Raw genomic sequence first — 26092 nt, 5'->3', positions numbered from 1 at the left:
AAGCTTTTAATTTTTATGAATCATAACCAGGGTTGTCAAAATGAAAGAAAAAGATTCGCTTAGTCTCGAGACCAATATTATTCAAAATGCCGGATTTTTTTCTACTTAATACTTGATACATTAAAATGAAGTGGTAGTTTCAGGACTTTAGGAAGACAGGTGGGTATTGCCTAGAATTTTGTGGACTCTTTTGCTCTACGCATTCGTATAAATGTAATTAAAAACTATAAAAAGGAACTATACCTGACCTAAGGGGATTGCACCAAGCCTTTCTTTTCTCTACCTGGTACTTTGTTTGGAAATTAAAATTAAGGCTTTTAAAAATGCAAATAAAGAAAAACAAACTTGTTTCTGGCTGGGGATAGTGAAACAGAGAAGGCAAATACCCTGAATTTTCCTAATTTCTAGAATAAAATAGGGGTGGTTCCCAGAATCACCACGATCTTTTTGCCCACACTCAGAATGCCCACGACTGGATAAATTTTAGGTTTAAGTCCTTAATTGGGGATGAGACGAGGGGTTGCTCACTCCCCAAACCAGTGTACACCGGGTGCCGGTGCCGGGAGGGTGCCATTTCATCCTAGACAGGATAAAAACTGACAAAAGTGGAAGGTGCCGGGTGGGTGACGGGAGGTGCCGGGAATGAGTGTACACCGGGTGCTGGTGCCGGGAGGGAAGAACCCAGCGTGCCGAGCCGGGGAGACCCTCCAACAGATTGACTCTAGTTCAGCATTGTGGAGTGACATGAGAGGTGTATTATAAGTGGGAGATGGTAACGTCGGCAATCAAGGGGGGGAAATTAATGCCAGGTTTTTCTTCTCACTCAATTGGACTATCTGTCTTGGCTTTTTCTACAATTATCCATTACTTGATGCCCACAACTATTCAATTTCGAGTCGTGGGCATTTTGAGTCGTTGGCAATTGAGCCGTGGGCATTTTGAGTGTTAGCCTAAAATAGGACTTTTTCTAGCCTACTAAGTTGTATGAACAGAAAAAAAACGAAACTAACTTAGCATCTGGAATAAATTTCTTAGGTATCAAGTAATGCTGGATTCACGTAGATCTTAGAATTATCTCTTAGATACCTTTTAGCGCTCCATGATTTCTAGGAAATCGTGAATTCCGATTTTTTTTTTTTTTTTTTTTTTTTTTTTTTTTTTTTTTTTTTTTTGGTGTTTGTATGAAACTTTTAGTTCTATGAAATCTCATGAAGTTTTGTAGCCATATGAAACTCGGGTGTTGTAATTACAAAAGAAAATATTTTTAATAAATTCGTTTTCAGCAAAGCGCAAATGACGTAGTATGCTTTAGACTTTTACAGTTAGGAGAGTAGGAGAGGGGAATCGCCAAAATCTTGTTTATAGCGTTTTAAGTTTGATTTATATATTCAATTTAAGTTTTACTCGTCGTAAGATTATTTATTCATTTATTTTGTATGTGTATTTGCTATGGTTGTTCATTTTATTTCTGTTAGTTTTGGGCTTCATTTATTCTTTATTACTAATTTATGGTCGTTTTAGATTGAATTAATATAGAAATTTATTTCTGCTGGTCTTATATGGTCTAATATAGGCTCTTTACTTTTCTTTGAAAAACTTCTTTTTTGGATTTTTAAAAAGAATTAATTTCTGTTCGATTTTGGTTCCCAAAGTTTCAAGTTTTTCAACATTTCCTATTTCAGTGGTTTTTTTTTAACATTAGTTTTAAGTTCGGCATCCCCCTTAAGTATTCCCTGAAAATAGACACAAGTAGATGAAGAAGCAGTTGGAAGTAGTCACGTTTCCAATTGCAACCAATCTCATTTGCAGCCGCAATAGCAGTAATAGCAGTAGTGGCCCCAAAAGTTTCAAGTTAATACCATTATCTGTTCCTAAGATATTGCAGATACGCCGTTTTGGTAACTTGGATACACATCAACATACCCCTTAATTTTTCCCGAAATTTTCCTCAATACCCTTAGCTTTTTCGGACACATCCAGGATCAAATATTACCTCCTTCAGCAATGATAAACCCTGCATATAAAAATGGAAAAATTGCATATTTTACATTTCTTTTCTCTGGGGGCTGTGGGGGCATGTCATCTCCAGAGGCATAGCTATTAAATATTGAGATTATTTCGAATAAAACGGGTTGTTATGATATCAATCAATGTTAAAAGGAACATCTAAAAGGGGCAAGGGGGTGGCCATTCGTTCCTTTTTTAACATCCCTATTAACACGCATTTGAAGTTTCAACTTAATAACCTTAGTCGTTCCTTAAATGTAATTTTTTTGTCCTTTTGACAATCCTCCTGCGTATAGTATGTTTTGATTTTGTTTGAAATCCCCCTCATCATTTTCTAAAAGTTTTATCTTAATATTCTTAGCCTTTTTGGAGACTCGGGATCAAACATGCCCGCTTTTCCTAATAACCTACCTTCTATATAAACACTCGGCAACTTACATAGCTTACAACACTTGCCCCAAGGTTTGTCGGGGCTACGTCATTCCCAGAGGGATAGTTATCTTGACCGTTGAACTATTTTGAACAAGGTGGCTATTCCGAAATTCTGATCAAATGTCTTATGCAAATATTTCTCCTTTTCCTAATGATAAATCCTGCATGTGAACAATGAGCAAATTGCATAATTTACAAGCCTTGCCCCGGGTCTATGGGGGGCATGGCGTCCCTGGAGGCTTAGCTATTAGACCTTTTGGCTATTTAAAAAGAGACAATTCTAAATTAGTGTTTAGCAGAGGAGTGGCATAAAAAGGGCTAAGAGGGGAGGGGGGCTGGTTGTCTCCCAATCTCTCTTTGACATCTCCTCAACGTACCTTTAAACTTTATACTTAATACCCCCAGTTGTTCTTTTGATATTGCTGGTATTCTCTTTTCACAACCAGCAAGCACATAGTGTGTTTTGATTGTGTACGGCATCCCTCTCAACATTTCCTTGAAGTTTCACCTTAATACCTTAAGCCTTTTTGGAGACCCAGAATCAAACATGTCCTCTTTCCAATAAAAATCCTTCTATGTTAACAAGGTGTAATTTTATAACTTTTAGCTCGTACCCTGGAGGCTAGGGGGATGGGCTCCAACCCCGATGACATAGTTATTTGACCTTCCAACTATTTTGGACGAATTGGCTATCTCAAAATCATGATCTTATGTATTCGGGGAAAAAAGACGTAGGGGCTGGTTGCCCTCCGATCACTTTGGACTTTTAAAAAAAGGGTTCTAAGTGTTTATCCCCTGGAAAATACTCTCTTCCCGGAAAATACCCTCCCCCCAGTGAAAACTTACCCCTGCTCCCCGTGGAAACTACCCCACCCCTCCACAAAAAGTACCCTGTGGAAAATACCTCCCTCTCCTCGGAAAATTAATCCTCGTTGAAAGGAAATTATTCAAAAAATCTACTCCACTAAATATTCCCCCTGACAATTCCCCCTCCCCCCTCAGAAAACTCCCCCGCGAACAATGTCCCTATGTTTCCAAATAACAAATACTATCTGTAAGCAATGGATGAATTACGAAACTTTCAAAGGTAATTAAACTTCTACAAAGGGGTTTTTGTGATTGTTTTGAAGTTTGGGAGGGAGAGAGGTACGTCAAAGGGTGCATTTTAATGCCAAAACATCGCAACTCTCATTGAGCCATGAGATAAATAAAGATGGTTCTAAGGGACAGACGAGAAGGGGGATGGAGGCATATTTTGATATATAATCCCTAGGGCCATAACCAGGATTTTTGTTGGGGAGGGGGGGGGTGTACAATAGAAACTTTTAAAAAACGCATCGAAAATGCGAAATTGATATCTTCTCCCTTGATATTTCCGTGAATATTTCTGGTCTACGCTGTTATTATGAAAGTAAAGGGTAACATTAAACCCCAAAATGAGAAGAATTTATTCCGTATAGGAGAGGGGCCGCCCCTTTCTCATCCATACACCCACCTCATGGTCACAGAAAGACCAAGTAGCCATGAGGGGGGATGTTTTCCAGGGATGGTTTTTTTGCGGGGCAATTTTCTGAGGAGTAAACGCCGGCCACCTTTAAAAAGGACACGAAACTATCGATTTCCGATCGAATGCCCCCCCTCTCCGACGTTTATATGACCACTTCTTACATGAAAACCTTATATGTCAGCAATGTGTAACTTCGATAACTTACAGTCCTTGCCCGGGGGCTGGAGGTTTCATTTCTGGAAGAATGCAGGTTTGGGGCTGGTTGCCCTTTGATCGCTTTCGACTCTTAAAAAGGGAACTAGAACTTCGGATTTTCAATCAAATGAGCCCCCTCAAAAATTTATACGACCCCCTTCCATAAAAATCTCATATATTGACAATGAGCAACTTGCCTAACTTACAGTCTTGGCCCCGTGGGCTGGGGGGGGGTCAAACCCGGAAGCATAGTTATTGGATCTTGAGACTATTTTGCACAAAATGGCAATCTAAAATTTTTGATCGAATGGATTTGGGGGAAAAGGACACGAGGTAGGGGGGATGGTTGTCCTTTAATCACTTTTCACTCTTAAAAAGAATAAGACATTCTGATTTCCGATCGAATGAACCCTCTCCGAAGTTTATGCGACCACCCCTTCCATTGCTCAATGAGCTGCTTGCACAACTTACAGGCTTTGTCCCGGGGGCTGGGAGCAGGGTTGTCAAACGAACACCCCTTCCATTGCTCAATGAGCTGCTCGCGCAACTTACAGGTCTTGTCCCGGGGGCTGGGAACAGGGTTGTAAAACAAACATCCTTTCCATTGCTCAATGAGCTGCTTGCACAACTTACAGGCCTTGTCCCGGGGGCTGGGAACAGGGTTGTCAAACGAACATCCCTTCCATTGCTCAATGAGCTGCTTGCACAACTTACAGGCCTTGTCCCGGGGGCTGGGAGCAGGGTTGTCAAACGAACACCCCTTCCATTGCTCAATGAGCTGCTTGCACAACTTACAGGCCTTGTCCCGGGGGCTGGGAACAGGGTTGTCAAACGAACATCCCTTCCATTGCTCAATGAGCTGCTTGCACAACTTACAGGCCTTGTCCCGGGGGCTGGGAGCAGGGTTGCCAAACGAACATCTCTTCCATTGCTCAGTGAGTTGCTTGCACAACTTACAGGCTTTGCCCCGGTGGCTGGGAGCAGAGTTTGTCAAACCTGGAAGCTAGTTTTTTTCTACTTTCTGATTATTTTGAACAAAATGACTATCTAAAAATTTTAAGCCGACACATTTGGAAAAGCAAACGTAATGGGAGAGGGCTGGATGCTCTCCGTTTGACTTTTAAAAAGGAATAAGAACTTTCGATTTCCGATGGGATGATCCTCCTCCAAAGTTTCTGTTACCACCACTTGTATAAAAAACCTTGTTAATAATGGACGAATTGCATAATTTTCAAATTGCATAACTTTCATAGCTTCCGAACCCCCTGTGGGGATTTCAGTCATTCCCAGAGGCATAGTTATAAGACCTTTGGACCGTTGAACAGATCGACGATCTCTAAATGTTCATCGGACGCATTTGGAGAAAAGAGGGCGTGGGGGGTAGTTGCCCTCCGATCACTTTTGATTCTTAAAAAGGCCACTAGAACTTCCGATTTCTAATTGTATGAACTTCCTTCGACGTTCATGCGACCACGCCTTTCCATATGAAGTGCCTCTGGAAAAAATAATAACAATAATAAAACTTTGAAGCCTTATGGCTCTTTATCATAGGTAACGCTATAGCGCTGCCTTTGATAGATTATTAAATATAAAAAAAAGTTGTTTCAACTGAAAGTAAGAAGCAATATTTAACCTTAAAACGAACAGAAATTATGACGTATACGAGTGGATTTGCCTCCTCCTCAACACGTGGCTCTTCACACTAAGGTTTTTCGACATTTAAAAAAAAGTTACTTATTGTTCTAATTAAACGGCCATTAAGTTTCAGGGGTCATTTATTAAGAATTGGGACAAAATTCAAACTTTGGCGTAAAGAGCGAAGTGTTGACGAGGGGGCAACCCCCTTGTATATGTAATAATTTCTGTTCGTTTTGTGGTTTAATATTGTTCCTCACTTTCAGATGAAAAAGCCTGTTTTTTTATTTCATTTCTGATCGTTTTTTAAGTAACACCAGAAAATCTGGCTCTACCTCCACTGAAAAATCCCCATCCCGACGGAAATATCCTCTGGACCATTCAATCCTACTAGAAATTTACCCCGGACACTTACCTTTAACGCCTCCATGCGTAAAATTAAGTCAGTAAAGAGAAAGCAAAACACATAAGCACATTTCGTACAGGAATTCTGGCGAATTCCCCCAGTATACAATTCGCCCTGAAAAGTTCAACCCCTTAAAAATTCTCTTTTCATGGAAAATTCGCTCTGTCCAAAGTCCCTCCAGCAAAAATTCATCCTCCCCAACCCACCCGAAAATGTATGTATGCTTCCCAATAACAAATAACATACGTAAACAATGGGCAAATTTTATAACTTAAAGACCTCTCCCCAGGAGCTTTGGGGGGTTATCTTATTTCCAAAGAAATAGTTATTAGGCATTTTAACTATGTTGAACTAAATAGCAATCTCATAATTTTGATCAGACCATTTTGGGAAAAAAGTGGCCTGGGAAGGTGCCTAGTGACCTTCCAGTTTTTCGGTCACTTAGAAAGGGCAATAGAACTTTTAATATTCGTTAGAATGAGCCCTCTCCCGATGTTCTAGGCCCACTAGGTCGATACGATAGCCCCTGGGAAAAAAACAACAAAAAAAACTAATAAAAAATAAATAAACACGCATCTGTGTGATCTTTTTTCTGGCAAAAAAATCCACATTTTTGCAGATAGGAGCTTGAAACCACTACAGTAGGGTTCTCTAATACGCCAAATCTGATGATGTTATTTTTCTTTTGGTATCAAAATTCTGTTTTTGAGAGTTTCGGTTACTATTGAGCCGGGTAGCTCCTTACTTACAGTTCATTACCACGAACTGTTTGATGTAGAGTATGGAATCCTTTTATTATTGTTATCAGGACATTTGCTAGAAGGGGCTGTGGGATCTAAGTGAAACTATGGGCTTTATGGAGGAGGGGGATCTTACATCCTAATACCAAGGCCTAATTGATAATCCTCGTAAGAACCTTGACCAAATTGTAACATTTTAAATTGAACATTGAAAGCATCTGTTATTCTGGATGGCCAGAGTTTACCCCCCCCCCCCTTGTTCTTGTTCTTTTTGAATTGCCTTGGCCCTGGGGCTTTTAGAGCAATTAAAATTATTAGTATGGTTATTATAATATTGTTGGTGTGATTTGCTCCGGATTTGCAAAAGATTTTATAGATTACGGATTGTTATTTGAAATGTAAAATCTTTGTTATATAGAGATAAATCCCCTACATGAAAATAATAAATTTGATTGAAGGGAAAAGAGATGAAAGAAGTTAAAAATTCTATTTTTTGGGAAGTAAGTTCTCAAATTCAGGAAGGTGGAGTGACTAGGTGCAAATGGCAACAAGTAAAAGTTAGAAGGCTTCCTGAGTGACACAAAGGAGCCTTCTCTGGTAGCTAGAACCTCCAGACATGAAGCTACATAAGGAACATTTTGGAACGCACATAGGGCTAGTTATGAGTTATGTGGGGGGGGGGTTGAAAAAGGTGACAATTCAAGGTATTTTAGGAAATTATTAAGCTTAAGCGGTAAATTAAATAATTTCGTTTTAAAAGGTGATCTAGGGCTGTTTAATTAAGGATGAAAAGACTGCCCAGAATGAAAGAATTTTGGGGAAAGTTTACCGAATAATAGGTTAGTAAATACCGATTGTCTGGAGATGTTGCAGGATAGAATGAAATTGCTTGGACTTCGTTGGTGGGATTAATTTTAAGTGGTTTTGGGCTGTCAGGTAATCAGAATGTAGGGAAAAGGATAGGATTGGAGGTAGGAAATCTAGCAAAATTATTAAAGGAAGATGGGAAGATAAAAAAAATGGCGTAAAGGAGAGAAAGGGGTGGTGATTGCTGAAGATACGGTTGAGTGTGTGTGAGTCTTTTTTTAACTTTGTTCGAATGTCTATCTATGTGTAAAATTATTCTACTATTTTGTATGTTGTCATTGCCATTTGGATTTTTTTTTTTTTTGCAATAAATATCTGTCTATTTATCTACGGCAAAATGGCGATTCTGGAAGCAAACATCCTGAAATCCCCTCAACATTGAACTGGGAACGACCGGAAACTAAATTAAAAAACGAAAGAAAATTTTTTCTTTAGATGAAAGTAAAGATGAACACCGAAACTCAAAGAGTAGAATTTATCCTGTTCATGAAAGGAGCTGCCACTGCCTCAATACCACTCTCTTTTTCCATTCTAAATTTCTTTCAGTTAATTGCTAGCCAAACTTGGGATAGGGAAGGGGATGATAGAAACTCAAAGAGTAGAATTTATCCTGTTCATGAAAGGAGCTGCCACTGCCTCAATATCACTCTCTTTTTGCATTCTAAATTTCTTTCAGTTAATTGCTAGCCAAACTTGGGATAGGGAAGGGGATGATAGAAACTCAAAAGAGTAGAATTTATCCTGTTCATGAAAGGAGCTGCCACTGCCTCAATACCACTCTCTTTTTGTATTTTAAATTGCTTTCAGTTAATTGCTAGCTAAACTTGAGCGTAGAGCTCATACTTTCTATTGATGGATATTATACTTAATAATTATTTCGTATGACTGGATAAACTCTTTTATTTTGTTGTTTTAAAAATATTCGATACTTTAAAATAATTTTGCGAGCCTCATTGCATCGTCTGTGATTTGACTATGAAATTTGACAGAACAGACACTTAAATTTAACGCCCCATGTACTTTCAAGGTTTTCAATCAAAACGGTAGCACCAAAGGGGACTCCCAAAAACTGCAAATTGCTTGAACGATATTTCCTTTGAGCGGATTTTTGGCGTTTTCCTAGCAGTGACATTAGAATATTTTTTTGGGATTGCCCTTTCCTGAATCTTAAAAAGAAAGTTCGACCCCGTTTAGTAAAAAAAAAAAAGATCATTCTTTCTAATGATGTAAGTTCATTAAACTAAACCATGTTTAATGATTTCGTTTCGTAAACAAGGGTTTCGTTTTTATTGTCCATGCCTATAAAAATAGCATACTTTTTATAAATTAATTCGGCTGTCCTCTGTCAAAACCCAGTAAATTTTCTTTAAAAGCACTCTAAATATACTAAAAAAAAAAAAGAAAAAAAAATCATAAATACACTAAAACTTGATTTAGATTTGAGGATGGATCTCCTAGTTCAGTGGTGCTTAATGAGTTTTACATGTGCTACATTTTCTTGGGAACCAGTGTTCAACCCCCTGGAAAATACCCCCTACCTCCACGGTGAATTCCCCTCATTTATTCTTCCTGGATCATTCCGGATGTTCATTAGAAGGAAAATTTACACTTCTACTCACCTTTCTAAGCCAGAAGTAATCTTATTACATTTCCCCCCTCCTGCACGCTATACGGAGTAAATTTTGCTTACTTTGGGGTTTAATGTTATTCTTTGCTTTCGTATACCAGAAATATTTCTAAAATCAAGAGGGATAAATTTCAATTTCTACTTCCTACTCCCCCGCCTCTTCCTTTGAACTGATTCTGTATTTACCTGAAAGTTCAGTTAGGGATGAAAATGTTTGTCCAACTTGTAAAAACGTAATAAAAATTCATAAAAAACACATCAAACACATTTTTATGTTTTTCATATTTTTTGCACCCCCCCCCTCCCACCAAACCTTGTAAAAAATAAATCCCCATAAAAAAAATCCTGGATATGGCCCGGGTAAGTCGAAAGTAATTGGAGACCAGCCAGCCCATATCCTAAAACACTTTTTGATATCCGGTTCTTTCGTTTCCCTTTAGGACATCTGATCGACATTTGATGTACCTATTTTGTTCTTTCTCTTTTGCTGCTTAATATGGCGCATCGGAGAACTTTCCATGGAGGGAATTTCCGCGGGGAGGGGGCACTCTCTGAGGGAGTATTTTCTGCGACAAGGGATTTTCCGCGAGGTATTTTCCGGCGGAGTATTTTCCGGGGGGGAGGTAAACGCCTAAATCTCATTTTCTGATATGTGACTAGTATCTACGGGGTTGAAGTCCCCTTCCTACACGGAACAAATTCTGCTCATTTTGCGGTTTGATGTGACATTTCGCTTTCATAATAACAGCTTAGACCAGAAATCATAAGGGAGTACATATCAGTTTCACATCTTTGATGCGTTTTTTAGAGTTTCTTTTGTACCTCCCCCCAAACAACAATCCTTGTTACGGCCTTAGAGATTATAAATCAATTTCTACCTCCACTCTCCCCTCGTCTCTCTTTTAGAACTAATTCTGCATTTATCTCATGGTTCAATAAAAACTGTCATGTTTTGGCACTAAAATGCACCCTTTGGGGTATATCCCTCCCTCCCTAACTACAACCCCATTGTAGAAGTTTTAGTGCCTTTTTAAGCCTTGTAGTTTGTCTATTGTTTACAGATAGTATTTTCTATTGGGAAACAACGGATAGTTTTCGCAGGGGAGTTTTCTTCAGGGGGAGGGAAAATCTGGGGAATTTTTAGTTGTGAGAAAAGGTTCGGGAATAATTTTCTTTCATTGGGGAAGTATTCTCCACAGGGTTCTTTGCCCGGGGGGGGGGGGGTAAACGCCTTGAACCAGTAGGATTACGCAATCTGGTATGAACGTCTTGTAGGAAATGGAGTGGCAAAGACGAGAAAAAAAGGGGAAACGTATTGACGAAACTCTGTATATCTATATATCTCTCTCTCTAAAAAAAAAAACCAAAAAAAACCTACATTCCATTAGAAGCCATTGGGCCCTCTTGCTGTCCAGTTGTAAGTCAGATTAAGGATGGAGTGTAGTGGACTGGAGATAGAATCGCTAACCCCAGGTTTTTACTGGTAGGAAACTTTTTGCTTTCCTTGAGGTTCTAATGCTTTACTAACTATAGTAATATGATAATTGTGACACGGAAATGTTTTACCATTAAAAAAGACTATCGTCCGGATATTTATACTGACGAATTCAAACATTTTGAACTGGACTTGTCCGGACTATCGGAAACTTATTATCCGGGTTAGGCAGCATGGCATTAGAAGATGTAGAAATTATTTATTTGAATAAAGCTTTTGCAGGTATGACTTATCATAGATGTTTATGCTACTATTTTAGGCAGTAGTGACTCATATGAATTTTGCATACAGTTGCAGTAACAAAATAGACGAGAAGACAAGTAGAAATATATTAAGGACTTTTGGAGACTTTAGGGACTCTATAAACTCTTAGAAATTTATTAGGCTTGAATTTCCAGGCTGAGCCAGCGGATATCTGTTATGGTAGCATTGTTTGGGGATCTTAGATTTATTAGAGTTAGTCTATAGAGATGCTTTGAATACTTTAAATAAATTACAGAATTCTGACCAGAGTGGGGTGAAGTAGAAGCTTGGGGTGGTTGGTTTGGTAAGAATATTTCTAGCATTAGACGATTTTACTTTAAAGTTTTTTAGGTCGGTGGAAAGTTTTTTTTCCTTCAAGTGCATAATTTGCTTTTGTTCGTTTTGTATATGGCTTTGAAACACATACACAGATTCGTTAAGACAATGTGCCTGTTGCGGGCTTTAACTGTGGGGAGGTAGCTGTTCCCTCCTATATTTTTGCGTTCTCCCCTTTAGATTCTGAAAAAATACCATTTCTGGGGCATTTTCATTGAAAACTGACTTTTTTGGTACATTGAAAAAACGATAATTTTACTCCTTATTTGCTAAAATTTCGTGAATTGAAACCACTTGTGATTATAAAAAAAAGAAATTAGTTGAAGGTAAATAGGGATTTTAAAATCATAGTGCCAAAATCAAAAGAAGGTATATAGGGATTTTAAAATCATAGTGCCAAAATCAAAACATGCCTTAATTTAAAAACGCTCAGAAATTAAATTAAAAAAACAAGTTTTTTTTTAACTGAAAGTAAGGAGCGATATTAAAACTTAAAACAAACAGAAATTACTCCGTATATTAAAGGAGTCGTTTCCTCTTCAACTTCCCGCTCTTCACGCTAAAGTTTGACTCATTCTCTCAACTCTACTTTTTAAAACAGTAAAAAATTATCGTAAACAGTGAGGCGTTGAGGAGGGAACAGCTCCTTTTATATACGAAGTAATTTCTGTTCGTTTTAAGTTTTAATATCGCTCCTTACTTTCAGTTAAAAAAAACTTGTTTTTTTAAATTTAATTTCTGAGCGTTTTTAAATTAAGGCATGTTTTGATTTTGGCTCTCCGGACATGAATAATTAAAACGAAATTTGCATATTAATTTATTTTTATGGCTAAATGGCTTTCTCATAGTTTTGATTGGACGATTTTGAGAAAAAAAGAGCGGAAGAGTAGGTATAATGACCCTCTAATTTTTTTGGTAATTAAAAAATGCAACTAGAACTTTTAATTTTTTATGAACGTTTTTATTAGTAAAAATATACGTAACTTACAAATTAGCTTACGTAACGAACTTCTATATTCGTATGTTCTTATTACGTATATGAGGGGGTTCGCCACCTCGTCAATACCTCGCTCTTTACACTAAAGCTTAAATTTTGCCGCAATTCCTTAAGAATGACCCCTGAATCCCAAAGGCCGTAGAATAAATAGTTGAAATTAATAGAATTACTTCAGCGTGAAGAGCGAGGTATTAGGAGGAGGTTAACCCCTCACATGCGTAATAATTTCTGTTCGATTTAAGGTTTAACGCTGCTCCTTACTTTCAGTTGAAAAAACTTTTTCATATTTATTTTTTCATTCTTTAAAAAAATGCTAAAAAATCCTGAAATGCTAAAAAAGCCCCCTTCATGGAAATTTTCTTCCCCCGTGACAAATTCCTCCATGGAAAGATCCCCCCGCATAACCCCCTCCCCCAACCATAAAAATCACCCTGAAGGTGTCTGTACACAATAACCATTACTATGTGTAAACACTGGTCAAATTTTGTAACTTGCAGCCCCTCCCACGGGGACTATGGAGGAGCAAGTCGTCCCCAAAGACATAGTTATCAAATTTTTCGACTATGCTAAATAAAATGGCTATCTCAGAATTTTGATCCGATGTCTTTGGGAAAAAATGCGCGTGGGAGGGGGCCTAGGTGCCCTCCAATTCTTTTCGTCACTTAAAATCGGCGTGTTGCGTGTGCGCATTTGATTGTATTGATTGCTGTGTTCTTGATTGAGTTGCAGTGTGAAGGTGTAATGAAGCTCAAATTTTCCAATCATGTTGGGTTTTCAGACTCCTAAATCCTTCCCCTAAGCAAATGCTCTCCTATTTTCTAAATATCCCTAATTTTAGTCACCAAGTCAGTAGTTATAAAAATAAGTATTTTATTGAAAAGCCATTAGCCGTCATATGCACTTTCAATTACACGAAAATGTTTTGGCGCATATTTTACTAACAGAAGGGGAAATTTTGTATGCAATTTCAAAAGTATTCTGACAGTTTTCTTTGTCAGGATGTATTTGGTTTGTTGTACTCCCTAGAGCTTTAAACATGAAGGTCAGGAATCAAGAACCTTGAAACTTAAGTATGGACTTTATAATATCCGCTAGATTGTAATTAGATTACTGAAAATTTATCCAGGGTTGCCTTGAGAGGCACATTTGAGCTTTCTGCGCCTATTTTCAACATGTGCGTTATATTATGTATCTCTTCGGGGATGGGTTCTGGAAATCATGATCATTATGACATCCACCAGAATTGTTTGTTGGATCTAAGCCACAGTTGATGGGGGGAGGGGTTGAGAGTAAGTCTGGCTTGGTTTTTCAGAGTTCCTGCCAAATCTGAACGGTGTGGAGAATGAGGGCTCTTAAGTTCGTGTCTGTTATTTAAATGATGGTGCTATCAAGTTTCAACTAATCTTTGTTGGAAGTAAGAGTTATTGTCCCATTTATATATTTTTAGAGTCCCTACCCATTTTGGAAAGGAAATCCCTAAGTTTCTGTCAGCGCGACATCTACCAGGACGAGTCCTTGCATCCCAAGCTCGTTGGAAAGTAAGTGTCCTGGCCCCATTAGGAGTTTGTGCTCCACCTAGCCTGTTCAAGGAGAGGGGCTTGAATGTCTGTTATCACAATATCTATTAGAAAAGTTTTTAGGATAGTAATATCAAGCCTTTCAGACCTTGGGATCGATTTGACCTTTATGGAAAAGGAGAAAGAGAAATCTGTAGATTCTTGTCATAATCCCTTTTACTAGATAGGAACTTTGAATCCAAACCAAGCTTGGTGGAAAATAGATGCTAGGCTCATAGTTAGGCTCTTTATGGTCTAATCTTTATATCCAGCCTTTATAGTGTGTGGGAGAGTAAAGATATATGCATTTCTTTTTATCTTTTTAGTTACTAGGTGGTCTTTCATTCTTCATTTCGTAGCCAGCGTTTAACCGCGCCCGGAAAATACCCCCCTTCCCTCGAAAATACCCCCCCCCCCGTGGAAAATACCCCCGCGGAAAATCTCCCCTCCGAAAATACCCTCCCGCAGCTGGTTGGTCTCCACTCACTTTATGCTTGTAAAAAAGGACCAGGACTTTCAATTTCTGATCTAATGAGCAGTCTCAGAAGTTTCTGTGACGATGAGGTGGAGGTGTCGATGAGGAAGGGGCACTCCCCCTCCTATATGGAATAAATTCTGCCCATTTTTTTGGGTTGAATGTTACTCTTTCATAATAACAGCGTAGACCAGAAATATTCTCACAAATCATAAGGGTGCAGATATCAATATCACATTTTTTATGCGTTTTTAAAGTTTCTTCTCCCCCCCCCTCTCCCCGAAGAAAAATCTTGTCACGGTTCTGGGAATCATACATTAATTTCTACCTTTACTGCCCCCTCGTCTCTCCCTTAGAACTAATTCTGTATTTATCTGGTGGCTCAATGAGAGCTGGGGATGTTTCGGCACTAAAATGCACCCTTTGAGGTATCTCCCTCCCTTCCTAACTACAAAACAATCAGAGAACCCCATTGTAAAAGTTTAAGTGCCTTTTTGTGTTTTGAAATTTTTCCATTGCTTACAGAAAGTATCTGTTATTGGGAAACATTTGTATATTTTTCGCGGGGGAATTTTCTGCATGGGAGATTTTCTGTAAGAACATTGAGTAGAGAAAAAATTTCTGGGAATAACATCCTTTCAGTGGGGATGTATTTTCCACGGGGGGGGGGGGGTAATTTGATTAAAGATTAGCACCTAGGACTTCGGTTAAGAGTTTGAGTCCAGGCCATAATTACTGCCATTCGCTCCGGTTCGCAACTGTGTTTTGTAAGCAGGGTCGTATCCAGGATTTTTTTTTTCGAGGGAGGGGGGATACACAAAATTCAAAAACGCATCCAAATTTTTTTTATTCATTTTTGTTACGTTTCTACGAATCGGAAAAATATTTCGGGGGATTTAAACTCCTTACCCCCCTTCCCTTGATGGAGTCTTGTCTGTAAGTCATAGTTCCCGCAACACTTTTACACTTGGGAATTTTTTTTAAAAAACAAAGTATTATAATTTAACGGTTATGTTTTAACGGCTAACACTCAAAATGCCCACGATTGGATAAATTTTAGGTTTAAGTCCTTAATTGGGGATGAGACGAGGGGTTGCTCACTCCCCAAACCCGTGTACACCGGGTGTCGGTGCTGGGAGGGTGCCACTTCGTCCTAGACAGGGCAAAAACTGACAAAAGTGGAAGGTTCCGGGTGGGTGCCGGGAGGGTGCAATTTCATCCTAGACAGGGTAAAAACTGACAGAAGTGGAAGGTGACGGGAGGTGCCGGGAATGAGTGTACACTGGGTGCCGGAGAGTGAGCAACCCCTCGTATCATCCCCAATTACGGATTGAAACCTAAAATTTATCCAATCGTGGGCATTGTGATCTTGGTGATTTTGGGTACCGCCCGTTTTAACTAATTTAACATAGTCAAACTTTGATCCAAAACCAAGCAAATTTAAAATTGAGAGAAATCCTTATACCAAATAAGAAATGTTTGCTATGACACTGCTTTGCTATGATATGGCAATGCTTGTTATGATCACTCAATCTTCAACCCCCCAAAAACATGAAAAGAAGGATACAAAGAAATAAACTATAGAAGTAAATCCTATAAGGTTTCTAATCCTATAGGGCGCTAACTCTTGGGTTATATTATCTCTCTGAAATTCTCCAATGTTCCTAAAGCATTTTGTGGGCATTGACTTGGCTAAAAGGCTAACATCAGCAGATTGAGCATATTACAGATCCCTACTGTAGGGGTTTCAAGCTCCTATCTATAAAAATGTTAAAAAATTTTATTGTTGCTTGAAGAAAGGTCACGGATGCTTGTTTATTTGTTTTCCCAGAGGTGATCGTATCAAATCAATGGTTCTAGAAGATTGAAAGAAAGCACATTCGAACGGAAATAAAAGTTATAATGCCCTTTTTAAGTGACAAAAAAGATTTTAGGGCATCTAGCGCCCCCCCCCATGTCCATTTTTCCCAAAAGGCATCCGATCAAGTTTCGTAATTTCCCCGTGGTTCACATATTGTATTTGTTATTGAGAAACATGTGAGACTTTTTCGGGGGAATTTTTTGCCCGTGGGATTTGCCAGTGGGAAAAAAAGTTTCCCGGAAAATTTTACGCGGTGGAAAGGGTTTTTCCTAGCATGAGACTGAAATTGCAGTTCTTTATTCGCATCTATTAGTTTCCTTTGGGTTAGATAATGCCTTGGTTAATGACTGTAAATGCATCAAAAAAGTAAAACATATGCATACTTTCGTCGAGAAAGTGTTTAAGGGTGTTTGATTAGTTTATTTTCGATTTGTAAGTTCTTATCGCTAAAAATCAAATAGCCTAGTCTCTGATATAGCTTAAATAGCCTAGCAAAATGAATGTCAAGCAGAGTATATTTTCATATTCGTTTTAATTTTTATCTCTTTTACTTTGCAGATATGGAAAACCAATTCAGAAGTGCATCAAAATGGATTGCCAGAATAATCCCATTCCTGATTTGAGTTCCTTTCGAGATGATCTGTAGTAAACATATAGTTTTTTCTCTTTGTATGTCAATTTTTAACTATGTTAGTATTTTACTGCTTGGACTGTTTTATGACTGCCTTTCACAATATTCTGAATTGTTGATCCTGCAAAAAATTTAGCACAAAATCACAAATTCCTTAATGATGCAATTACTCGTCTTTGTTGAAGTTATTTTTATATCTTTTCAAATTAAGTGACCAATCACCATCCTTGAGTGGCCAACCAAATAAAAGCTTTGAAATAACAGTTTCCCCCATAGATTTGCAACGATTAGCAGTAAAACAGCCACCATAAGGACTAGAGTATCCCCATTTTCACTTTTGCAATTCTAGCCAGAGTCTTCAGCATAAACCCTTCCCTCCTCCCTGAAGCATGTTCTGAGTTTATTCCGTACTGCTATTGCTAGCAGGGGTACTACTAGCAGTCTATACTTCCCTCCATTCTTAAACGTAAATTTTTGAATATTCAGTTTTTAATTATATAACAATTACGAATAGATCATTTAAAAATTCGTGAATCTAGGCATTAATAAATGAATTCCTAATGCGCGGCTCCTATGTCCGTTTTGTAAAACTGTATCTCTAAGAACAATTGGTTCTCTTGTATCAGAACTACCTGTAGATTCTTGTGCTTAGATAGTTGTGTGCCTATCCAGTATTCCTGGTCGACACCAGCGTTGCCAACGCGGTACAAATATACCGTTGTTGGTATAATTTAGAGGTCCTTGTGCAATGCAGTACATTCGAAAATTTCATAGTAAAACTTCTTGTAAATCTTGGCATATTTTGGCTGTATTTCCGGGGTCAGTCCTTTTTATAATTTTGAAAATCTCTCGAGCCACCGCTTAGCAGTTCCAAAATAAAAGAGTTTCTTGTCGACGTGACACAAAAAGAAATCTCCACAAATTTCAAAGTAATCAACACCCATGAAACAGCGCTCAAAATTTGTTTCTATAAGACGATGAAGACAAAAATTTGTTTGACTTAATGTTTATTCTAGTATTTTTGTCTGTGAAACGGAAACTGACGTAGAAGGCTATAATTAGGCTATAAAGAATCTTTTGGGGACAGTTTAGTCAGAAAACTGGTATAATTTATCTCAAAGCTTTGGCAACGCTGTTTGCCACTGGACATCCCTTGGGTTCTAGTCCGCCATCCTTCAAAAATCAAAGTGGCTTAAAGTCTAATTATCTCTAGCCAAAATTTTAGGGATGGGAAATTGGTGGATTTTTCCAAATGAGAGAGGAGAAATGAATGACAACTTGTTTTTAGTGTCAAATTCATCTGGTAGATGGATCTTCTGATAGAATTTGGGGTGGGACTCCCTTCCCTCCTGTGTAGGTTAAATGATAGTGTTGAAGTGAATTCAATACTACATATCAGTACTATTCAATTCTTCTGTACTAAATAGTTATATTTGCGTAAGGTAAAGTACATGTTACCAACATTCTACATTTATATCAAAACTTTTTTTTCTTTTTTTCATAATGAACTGGTAAAGTTTTATAGTTTTTACGAGTGTTGATATCTATCTGGCTGATAAGGGACAATTAAAAAGACGATATTGTTTATATGGCAGCTGTAAGTTTTTTTTTGAATCTCTAGAGTCTGCACTTTACTTTAGTATGTATTTCTTGCTACGAGTAGACTGAAAGTCGATCTGCGTTCGTTTAAAGCCCGGAATGTCTTTCTACCAGCTGGCTGCTGGTTCATTAGCCATTTTTTTCAAGTTGTCAACAGCTGGTAGCTAGGTACCTTATCTGATCTTATTTAAAAATGCTTAGTTCAAAAAACAAGTTCAAATAAATATAGCAAACATAAGATAAATGGATGCATTAAATGGAGTAACCGTCAATGTTCATTACGAAAAGCGTTTTCCTAACTTTTTATTTTAGCTCTATTTATTTTGTTGAATTTGCTTTGTGACTTGTGTGTGTTTGTGCAGATACGCACAAAGAGTATGGGTGACTTATAAGAGTCACAACAGGTGCTAGTGTCGAAAAAAACTATCAGCGTCATCTAGCGCGTGAAGCACTTGGTATTTTTTCAAGCTCTACGATCATTTTTCTGTCAGGAACTGAGATCAGGTATTTGTTACTGCCCTAATTTTACAACTTACACCAATTAAATTAACTATTCTCATTGTTATGCTAAAAAATGACAAGTGTTGCCAAACGCTAGATGTCGTTGATGTTCTTTTGTTGACACTAGCGCCAGTTCCCACTCTTATAAGCTACCCAAACTCTTTGGTTACGTCCTTGAGGCTTGAGATGGCAGTATAGACTCAAAAGACAAAAAGATGAGGTGGCTTTATTTATTGTCAGAGTTAAGAACATGATCATATCTTTCTTATTGTACTAAAGGTGGCAAAACGCTCTATAACGTAAGATATGTTTATTTGCACTTCTTCCATATGTTTGTCTTACATTTAATGTCTAAATAAAGATTCATATATGAAAAGAATAAAAGAGTTTGAAAAATTTCAACGTTTCAATGGCAGCGTGTTTTATTTTAACTTCTTTTTTTACATATTGTATTAGAATTGTAAATGATTATTAAATAGCTTTGAAGATGTGTTTTATTGATGTTCTAATGTGCTTGCACAATTAGATGAAAGTTTTTTTATATATGTGTTCTATTGTGAATAAAGTGTTTGTCCACATTCTTTTTTAATTTAATCCAAGAATCACATTAGTTCGGGAACCAAATTGAGTCCACCTTTTTTACATTCTGGGTATTTTAGCGTTAGACCATTAGATAATTTTAACTTTTATTCCCCTAAAAACGAGGATAGAAAAAAAATTCTAAAAATTTTTGATTGTCGAATATAAATTATTTCAAGAGAAGTCAATTTGACTTAGACGCTTGTTTGTTTCACATTCCACACAAATTAAGGCCGTGCTTAAGTGAACTGATGGAACTCGAAAATCCCATGTTAAAATTGAAAATTTATATTTAAAAAGTACTCTAGTATTCATTGGCGGAAGATAGCGCTTTTAATATTAGGCCGTAGCTTCTTGAAGATGCTACAAAATGTTTGCTAGGATTTTGCTCTTTTTCCTCTAATAGCTTAGAAATCTTCGAAAGTGTCTAGCTCTTTTACTCAAGTGTACTCTATGAAGGATATTGCTTTTAGAACAAAATCAGTACTATCATGAGCAGAAGACAATAACCTGTAAGATGATTGCAACCATTTTTCGATGTATTTTCCTGTTTTTGAACAGTCCCATAGAATAGTTTCAGCTACCTGAAATTTTTACAAGTTTTTTGCCAGAAAGAATCGATTCAGATCGCCCGAGAGACCAAATTGACAAGCTGGTATAATTAACCTGCTATTTCTGCCAATGAATAAGTGCCATTTGAAGGTTTTTTTGACAATTGACGGTCTCTAGAGAATTGAGAGACAGAAGGCTACCCTAACTTCAATTTTAAATCTCGATGTTTTCAAGTTCACTTAATCACGGCCTTAATGGTCAATTCTAAATTCTTGGTTCAACCTGCCGAAGACCTTAGGTAGGCGTGCCTTGTTTATCTGTTATTACAGGCAATCTAATGGTCTTATGTCAATTTTAAATTCTTGGTCCACCTACCTGAGACTCTAGGCAGGCGTGCTATGCTAAAAGATAACAAACAAGCATTGGTCCAATAAGAGAGGCATACTTACTCCCGCCGATAACCGTACCATTTAACCAAACACTTGGAAAAGTATAGGTTATATCACTATCTTAGCTCTATGACTATCTACCTTGGCTCTACTGTCCTAGGAATGATACGCATGGACTGATAACAGATAAACATATCTGTTAACAAACGTACTAACATCATTTCAATACAATCCTAATAAGGGGTTTAATGCCAGAATTGCCTCTCACTGAATTGGACTATCTGTCTTGGCGTTTTCCACAATTAGCCATGACTTTATGCCCGCAACTACTTGATTTTAGTTCAAAAATAAAATTTGTCGAATACGACATTTAATTTGAGACCACCCTCAAGATTCTTTTCTGTGGCAACGGAAAATCAAAAATGCAATAAACGATAATAAATATAGAAGGGAATAACGAAAAAAGGAATAATCAAATAACGAAAAAAGAAGGGAAGACGAAAGCGAATATGTATAATTCATGACAAAATTGATTCTACAAACAACACTAATACTGGGAACAGACGAGCCTCGGTACGAATACGATGCTTCAAACAGAGCCTTAACTGATATTATAAAAATGACCTGGTTAAACAGTTTACCATGCTAAGTTGAATCTTTTAATTTACATATGCTGTTTAATTACGTTTGATAATTTGTATACGGTGATTAAAAGATGGCTCAAGTGAATGTAACAAATGTAAAATAGTTGCATATAGGGTATGATTTCACTATAAATGACTATTACAAAAGGCAGATTTTTTAGAAATTTCTTAGAAGCCTATGAGGGCCATCGAATAATAATTTTTTTCTAATAGTTGTATATATTATGTGCCTTCATTATAAATGTTCATTACAAAAAATGTTCGTTTAGAAATTTTTTAGAAGCTTGCGAGGGTCATCGAATCATGGTTTTTTTTTAATAGTAGTATATATTATGTGACCTCACTATAAATATTCATTACATTTCAATCGCAATTTCTCCCGGCTATGTCTCACGTTCAAAATAACTTATTGTAATTAACTCAGTTACAGTTTGAATAAACCTAATAAGGGCTCCCTGGGTGTGGGGGGCTGTTAAAAATTGAAAAACTCATCAAAATTTGTTTATGTGCATTCTTGTTACGCTCTCATGAGTAGGTAGAATTTATGCAATTCTGAAGCAGAATTGCTTCAGAATTTGTCCAAATATACTAAGCACCACCATTGTAAATTGCATTTTGAAACCTAGTATTTTGAAGCCTAAAAGGACCCTAAAAGTGATACTCTTTTCCTTATTATTTTTTTTTTTTTTTGGCTAGTAGAACTGATGTATAATTATGCCATGTTTCGATTCTGAGACGCCAATAAGACAATTGTAAACTAGTTTTTTTTAAATAGAATTGATGGGAAGTGAGCCAATTTACAGACTGCTTTTAAATGACAAAAATTAATAAGAGCAAAAAAAGTTCAAGATAAATAAAGTGAATAAAAAAAAACACAATATACCTTGCTGAAATTATGCCAAATTCTACAGTCCTTTCAGGCAGCCAAGGTAAATTCATAAGTACACATAAACTGTATAGTCTAGGATGAAATAAATAAATAGGGTGAAAAAAATAAATGGATGAAGAGATGAAAAAAATTAATGAATATGCTATTTATACTTAAATACATAATATGTATTATAAAATGTGCTATGTGTTGTTGAAGTTTTGGTGTGTAAATTTTATGTGCATGCTGGGTTTTGCCTGATACCTTGAAAATTGATATATTGAATTTGGGTTTAATTTATGAATAAAAACCCATAAAACCTCTTCCCCCCAAATTTTTGTTCGACTCGTAAAAACATAACAAAAAAGTATCTAAACAAAGTTTTGATGCGTTTCTTCAAGTTTTTTAACTGCAAGTAAGAACGACATTAAAACTTTAAACGAACAGATATTACTCCGTATTTGAAAGGGGTTGTCCCTTCCTCAACGCCCCGCTCTTTACGCTAAAGTTTTACTCTTTCTCACAGCTCTACTTTAAAACAATAAAAAACGTTAATCCCGCAGACGTTCCTGCAGGATGTTTATTGACCAAGCTGAATATATGTGTAAACTGTATAATAGTGGAATTTCAATCGCTATTGATTCAAATCTAGACACAAATAATTCTAAGGACGGAAATTAAGGATATTTAGCAAAAATTATCTTAATAAGTAGACTAGTTAGGAAGGAATTTAATGTATTTTTTATAAATAACCCCCTTTTTTTAAACTGAGCTAATCTTAAAGCCGTAGACGTTTTTAGTGCAGATGACGTTATTAATTCTTGTCCTTAAATCCTATGTCCTTAAATCTTAAAAAATCTTAATTACACTACGGTAAGTAGATTTTACTGTAGTTACCGTAGTTAATTCGCACAAATAAAGATAAACAGAACTAAACATAAAAGTAGATTTTGACGTAGTTAATTGTGCAATTTAGGGTGTCAATTTTTCTGAAAAAAAATATTATTTAGTTCATGTTTGTAAATCTTAAAGCCGTAGATGTTTTTAGTACAGATGGCGCTATTAGATTGCTGTCCTTTCCAGTATTTTTTATTTGTGGTTTTCTTCAACATATGTATTATCTTTTTGAACGAACAACTGTGGGTGTATTCATACATAAATTTTTCTTGAAAACAGTTCCATATTTTCTTCTTTTTTTTGTAGAATTGGCACTTAGTCATTTTCTGGCCTGAAATTACGATTCAGATGGGTCACAAGTTTGAGAAAAGTCATTTAGACCCTTATTTATGGGAAAAATCACATAAATGACATCATATTTATATGCATTTCAAGACAATAAATTACATCATGAACAGGTCAGTTTTCCTTCGTATAATTTTGCCTTTATGGTACTACATGGCTTATTTGTTATTTTTCACTTGGTTATATACACTTGACATTGGAAATTTGGCTCTAACTTTTTCCCCTCCTCCAGAATTTTGACGACATTACGCCCCTGAAGAGAAAGACGCCAAAGCAGCATAAAAACAGAACAATTACAAAAGCTGAAGTATGGTCTTGACAAAGCTCGTCTTCTATAACAGTTCCGGTTTCCAAGCATTCTCGAATACCCTAGCTTAAGTTTCATTTAACCCAGTTGGGGTTTATTTTCATTTTGAAACAGTTGTGGTCAAATGAAAAAAAAGGAGAATTACTAGCAAGGTCGTATCTAGGGGTTACTCGGTTGAAACCCCCGCGGAATTTTAAGTTTTAAAAACACTCACATCGCTAAGAACCAACATAGGAAAACGCTAAGAGACCTAGATACAATTAGATCTAGCCAGCAAAAAGAACCAACTCATGGAATAAAAAAAAGGTTGCAATCCAAGGCATCAGATCCTGTAGCGCCATTAAATACAAGATTCGCATTTATCTATATTGGGAAATAACCCCATATTTCGAAAAGAAGATGCCACTACCTGACTGAACGCGATAACCAGCTTGAGAGCGAATAACGAAGAGTAAGTCATCTGTATAGGCTAGTTCCTATAAATTAGAAAAATCTGTCACACATGGCGAGTACAATGGCAATATTGACATTAAAAATATTATGTGAAAGTACACCTTATTGCTTGACCCTATGACGGGCAGCAAAATGCCCAAAATATTCTTCACAGCCCGACTTGGCAAAACATCAGAACGAAAATCACAGAAGTTGATCAAACCAAATTCATCAATGGTAAACTCTCTTGAATGCTTTGGAAATATCTGCAGTACAAAAATGGAGACTACAACGATTTTGACTAGTTTCCTTTAAAATACGAACAGGAACCCAATGAGTATATGGCAACTATGTTTCTCTCAGAAACCAAGTTAATTGCTATCAAAGTTATCAACACAGGAATGTGCGGAAGCAATGCATACCCAAAAACTAAAAAAAAAAACAATGTATAAGCCATGCATACCAAAAAATGCACACCATAAACCCAATACCCAAATGCATACCCAAAAATGCAAAAAAAAACAATCCAAAACCAAATTAATTCCTATCAAATTTATCAACACAGAAATGTGTGGAAGCAATGCATACCCAAAACCCAATATCCAAAAACGCAAAAAAAAGAATGTGTGGAAGCCATGCATACCGAAAAATGCGCACCCAAAACCCATATGCATACCGAAAAACGAAAAAAAACAACGCTAAACCATGTTAATTGCTATCAAACTTATCGACACAGGAATGTTCGGAAGCACTGCATACCCAAAAACGCATACCCAACACCCAAATGCATACCCAAAAACAAAAAAAGTAAAGCAAAACCAAGTTAGTTGCTATCAAATTTATCAACTCAGGAATGTCCGGAAGCCATGCATACCGAAAAATGCACACCCAATACCCAAATGCATACCAAAAAAGCAACGCTAAACCAAGTTAATTGCTATTGAGTTTATCAACACAGGAATGTGCGGAAGCACTGCATACCTAAAAATGCATACCCAACACCCAAATGCATACCCAAAAAAAAAGTAAAGCAAAACCAAGTTAGTTGCTATCAAATTTATCAACACAGGAATTTTAATTCTCATTTTAATTCAATAGTGTAAATAATCGCTTGCTCTAAGGTGCAGAAAGAATGAGCAGAGAGCATGGCGGCAACACCCTCTTTCATATTATGAAAACTCTGATTTTGTTGTGCAAATCAAATAGACGTAAATCTTTTACTTTCCTAGCATTGTAAAATTGAATTTAACATTCAGCATAAAGAACTGGGGTTCGCCTTCCCCACAATTCCTGAATGACATTAAAAACGAACCTAGATATTAAAACACATGTTTTTAAATGAAACTATAGAGCAGTGTAAAAAATCAAATTTAGCAGAAGTTATCCTTTATTTAAGGAGCTCTGCCAACCCCCTCATCTTTTTTAAGGCTTAAATCTGATTCTGAAGTTTCTTTAAAAGAAAAACTAACTGCTTGTTTTAGCTTCTTCCTAAAGAAGGTGGTCCGCAGCAGTTCCGCTTTCGATCTTCTCTTATAAAACAACAGATCAGTAAGCCGTTTGGATCCAACATGAAAGAAAAACAGAACTAAAAACTCACACGTATGCTTCGTCCTATCTTTTGGGTAGCCATATTGAATTTATAAAAAGAAAACCGATGACTTACCAAGCTTTTCCTAAATAAATGCATTCTTCAGCACCATCTAGCTTCAATATGGGTTATGCCCGTTCAAATCTATGTTTTTGATGCTTCCGAAAAAATCGTACAATAGTGAAATGAGAATGAAGAGGTGATATATGGTACAAAGAAAATTGAGAGAGTGGACAGTTTCACTTGTCTTTGTGGCATTATTGGCCGATTCGGCTGTCCTCTGACAAAACCAAGTATCTACGCTTTTTATGCTTCCAAGAAGGAATTACAAAATAGTGATTAACTCCATGTTTGAAACGGGAATAATAGTTGTCGATACAA

General features: G+C 36.9%; 1 protein-coding gene across 2 annotated transcripts in view; it reads left to right on the top strand.

The window, feature by feature from the left end:
* LOC136043802 (spermine synthase-like) overlaps nt 1–19688 on the top strand; it is an 89814-nt gene extending 70126 nt beyond the window's left edge. For both annotated transcript variants that reach the window (XM_065728722.1, XM_065728721.1), the window contains one exon: nt 16938–19688. In XM_065728722.1, the coding sequence (XP_065584794.1) occupies nt 16938–16985 (48 nt within the window). In that variant the 3' untranslated portion in view covers nt 16986–19688. The remainder of the gene's footprint in view (nt 1–16937) is intronic.
* Nucleotides 19689–26092: the final 6404 nt, after the last annotated feature.

The sequence above is a fragment of the Artemia franciscana genome, chromosome 2 (assembly GCF_032884065.1).
Source record: "Artemia franciscana chromosome 2, ASM3288406v1, whole genome shotgun sequence".
NCBI classification, from domain to species: domain Eukaryota; kingdom Metazoa; phylum Arthropoda; class Branchiopoda; order Anostraca; family Artemiidae; genus Artemia; species Artemia franciscana.
This window is presented reverse-complemented; position numbering and strand designations above follow the sequence as displayed.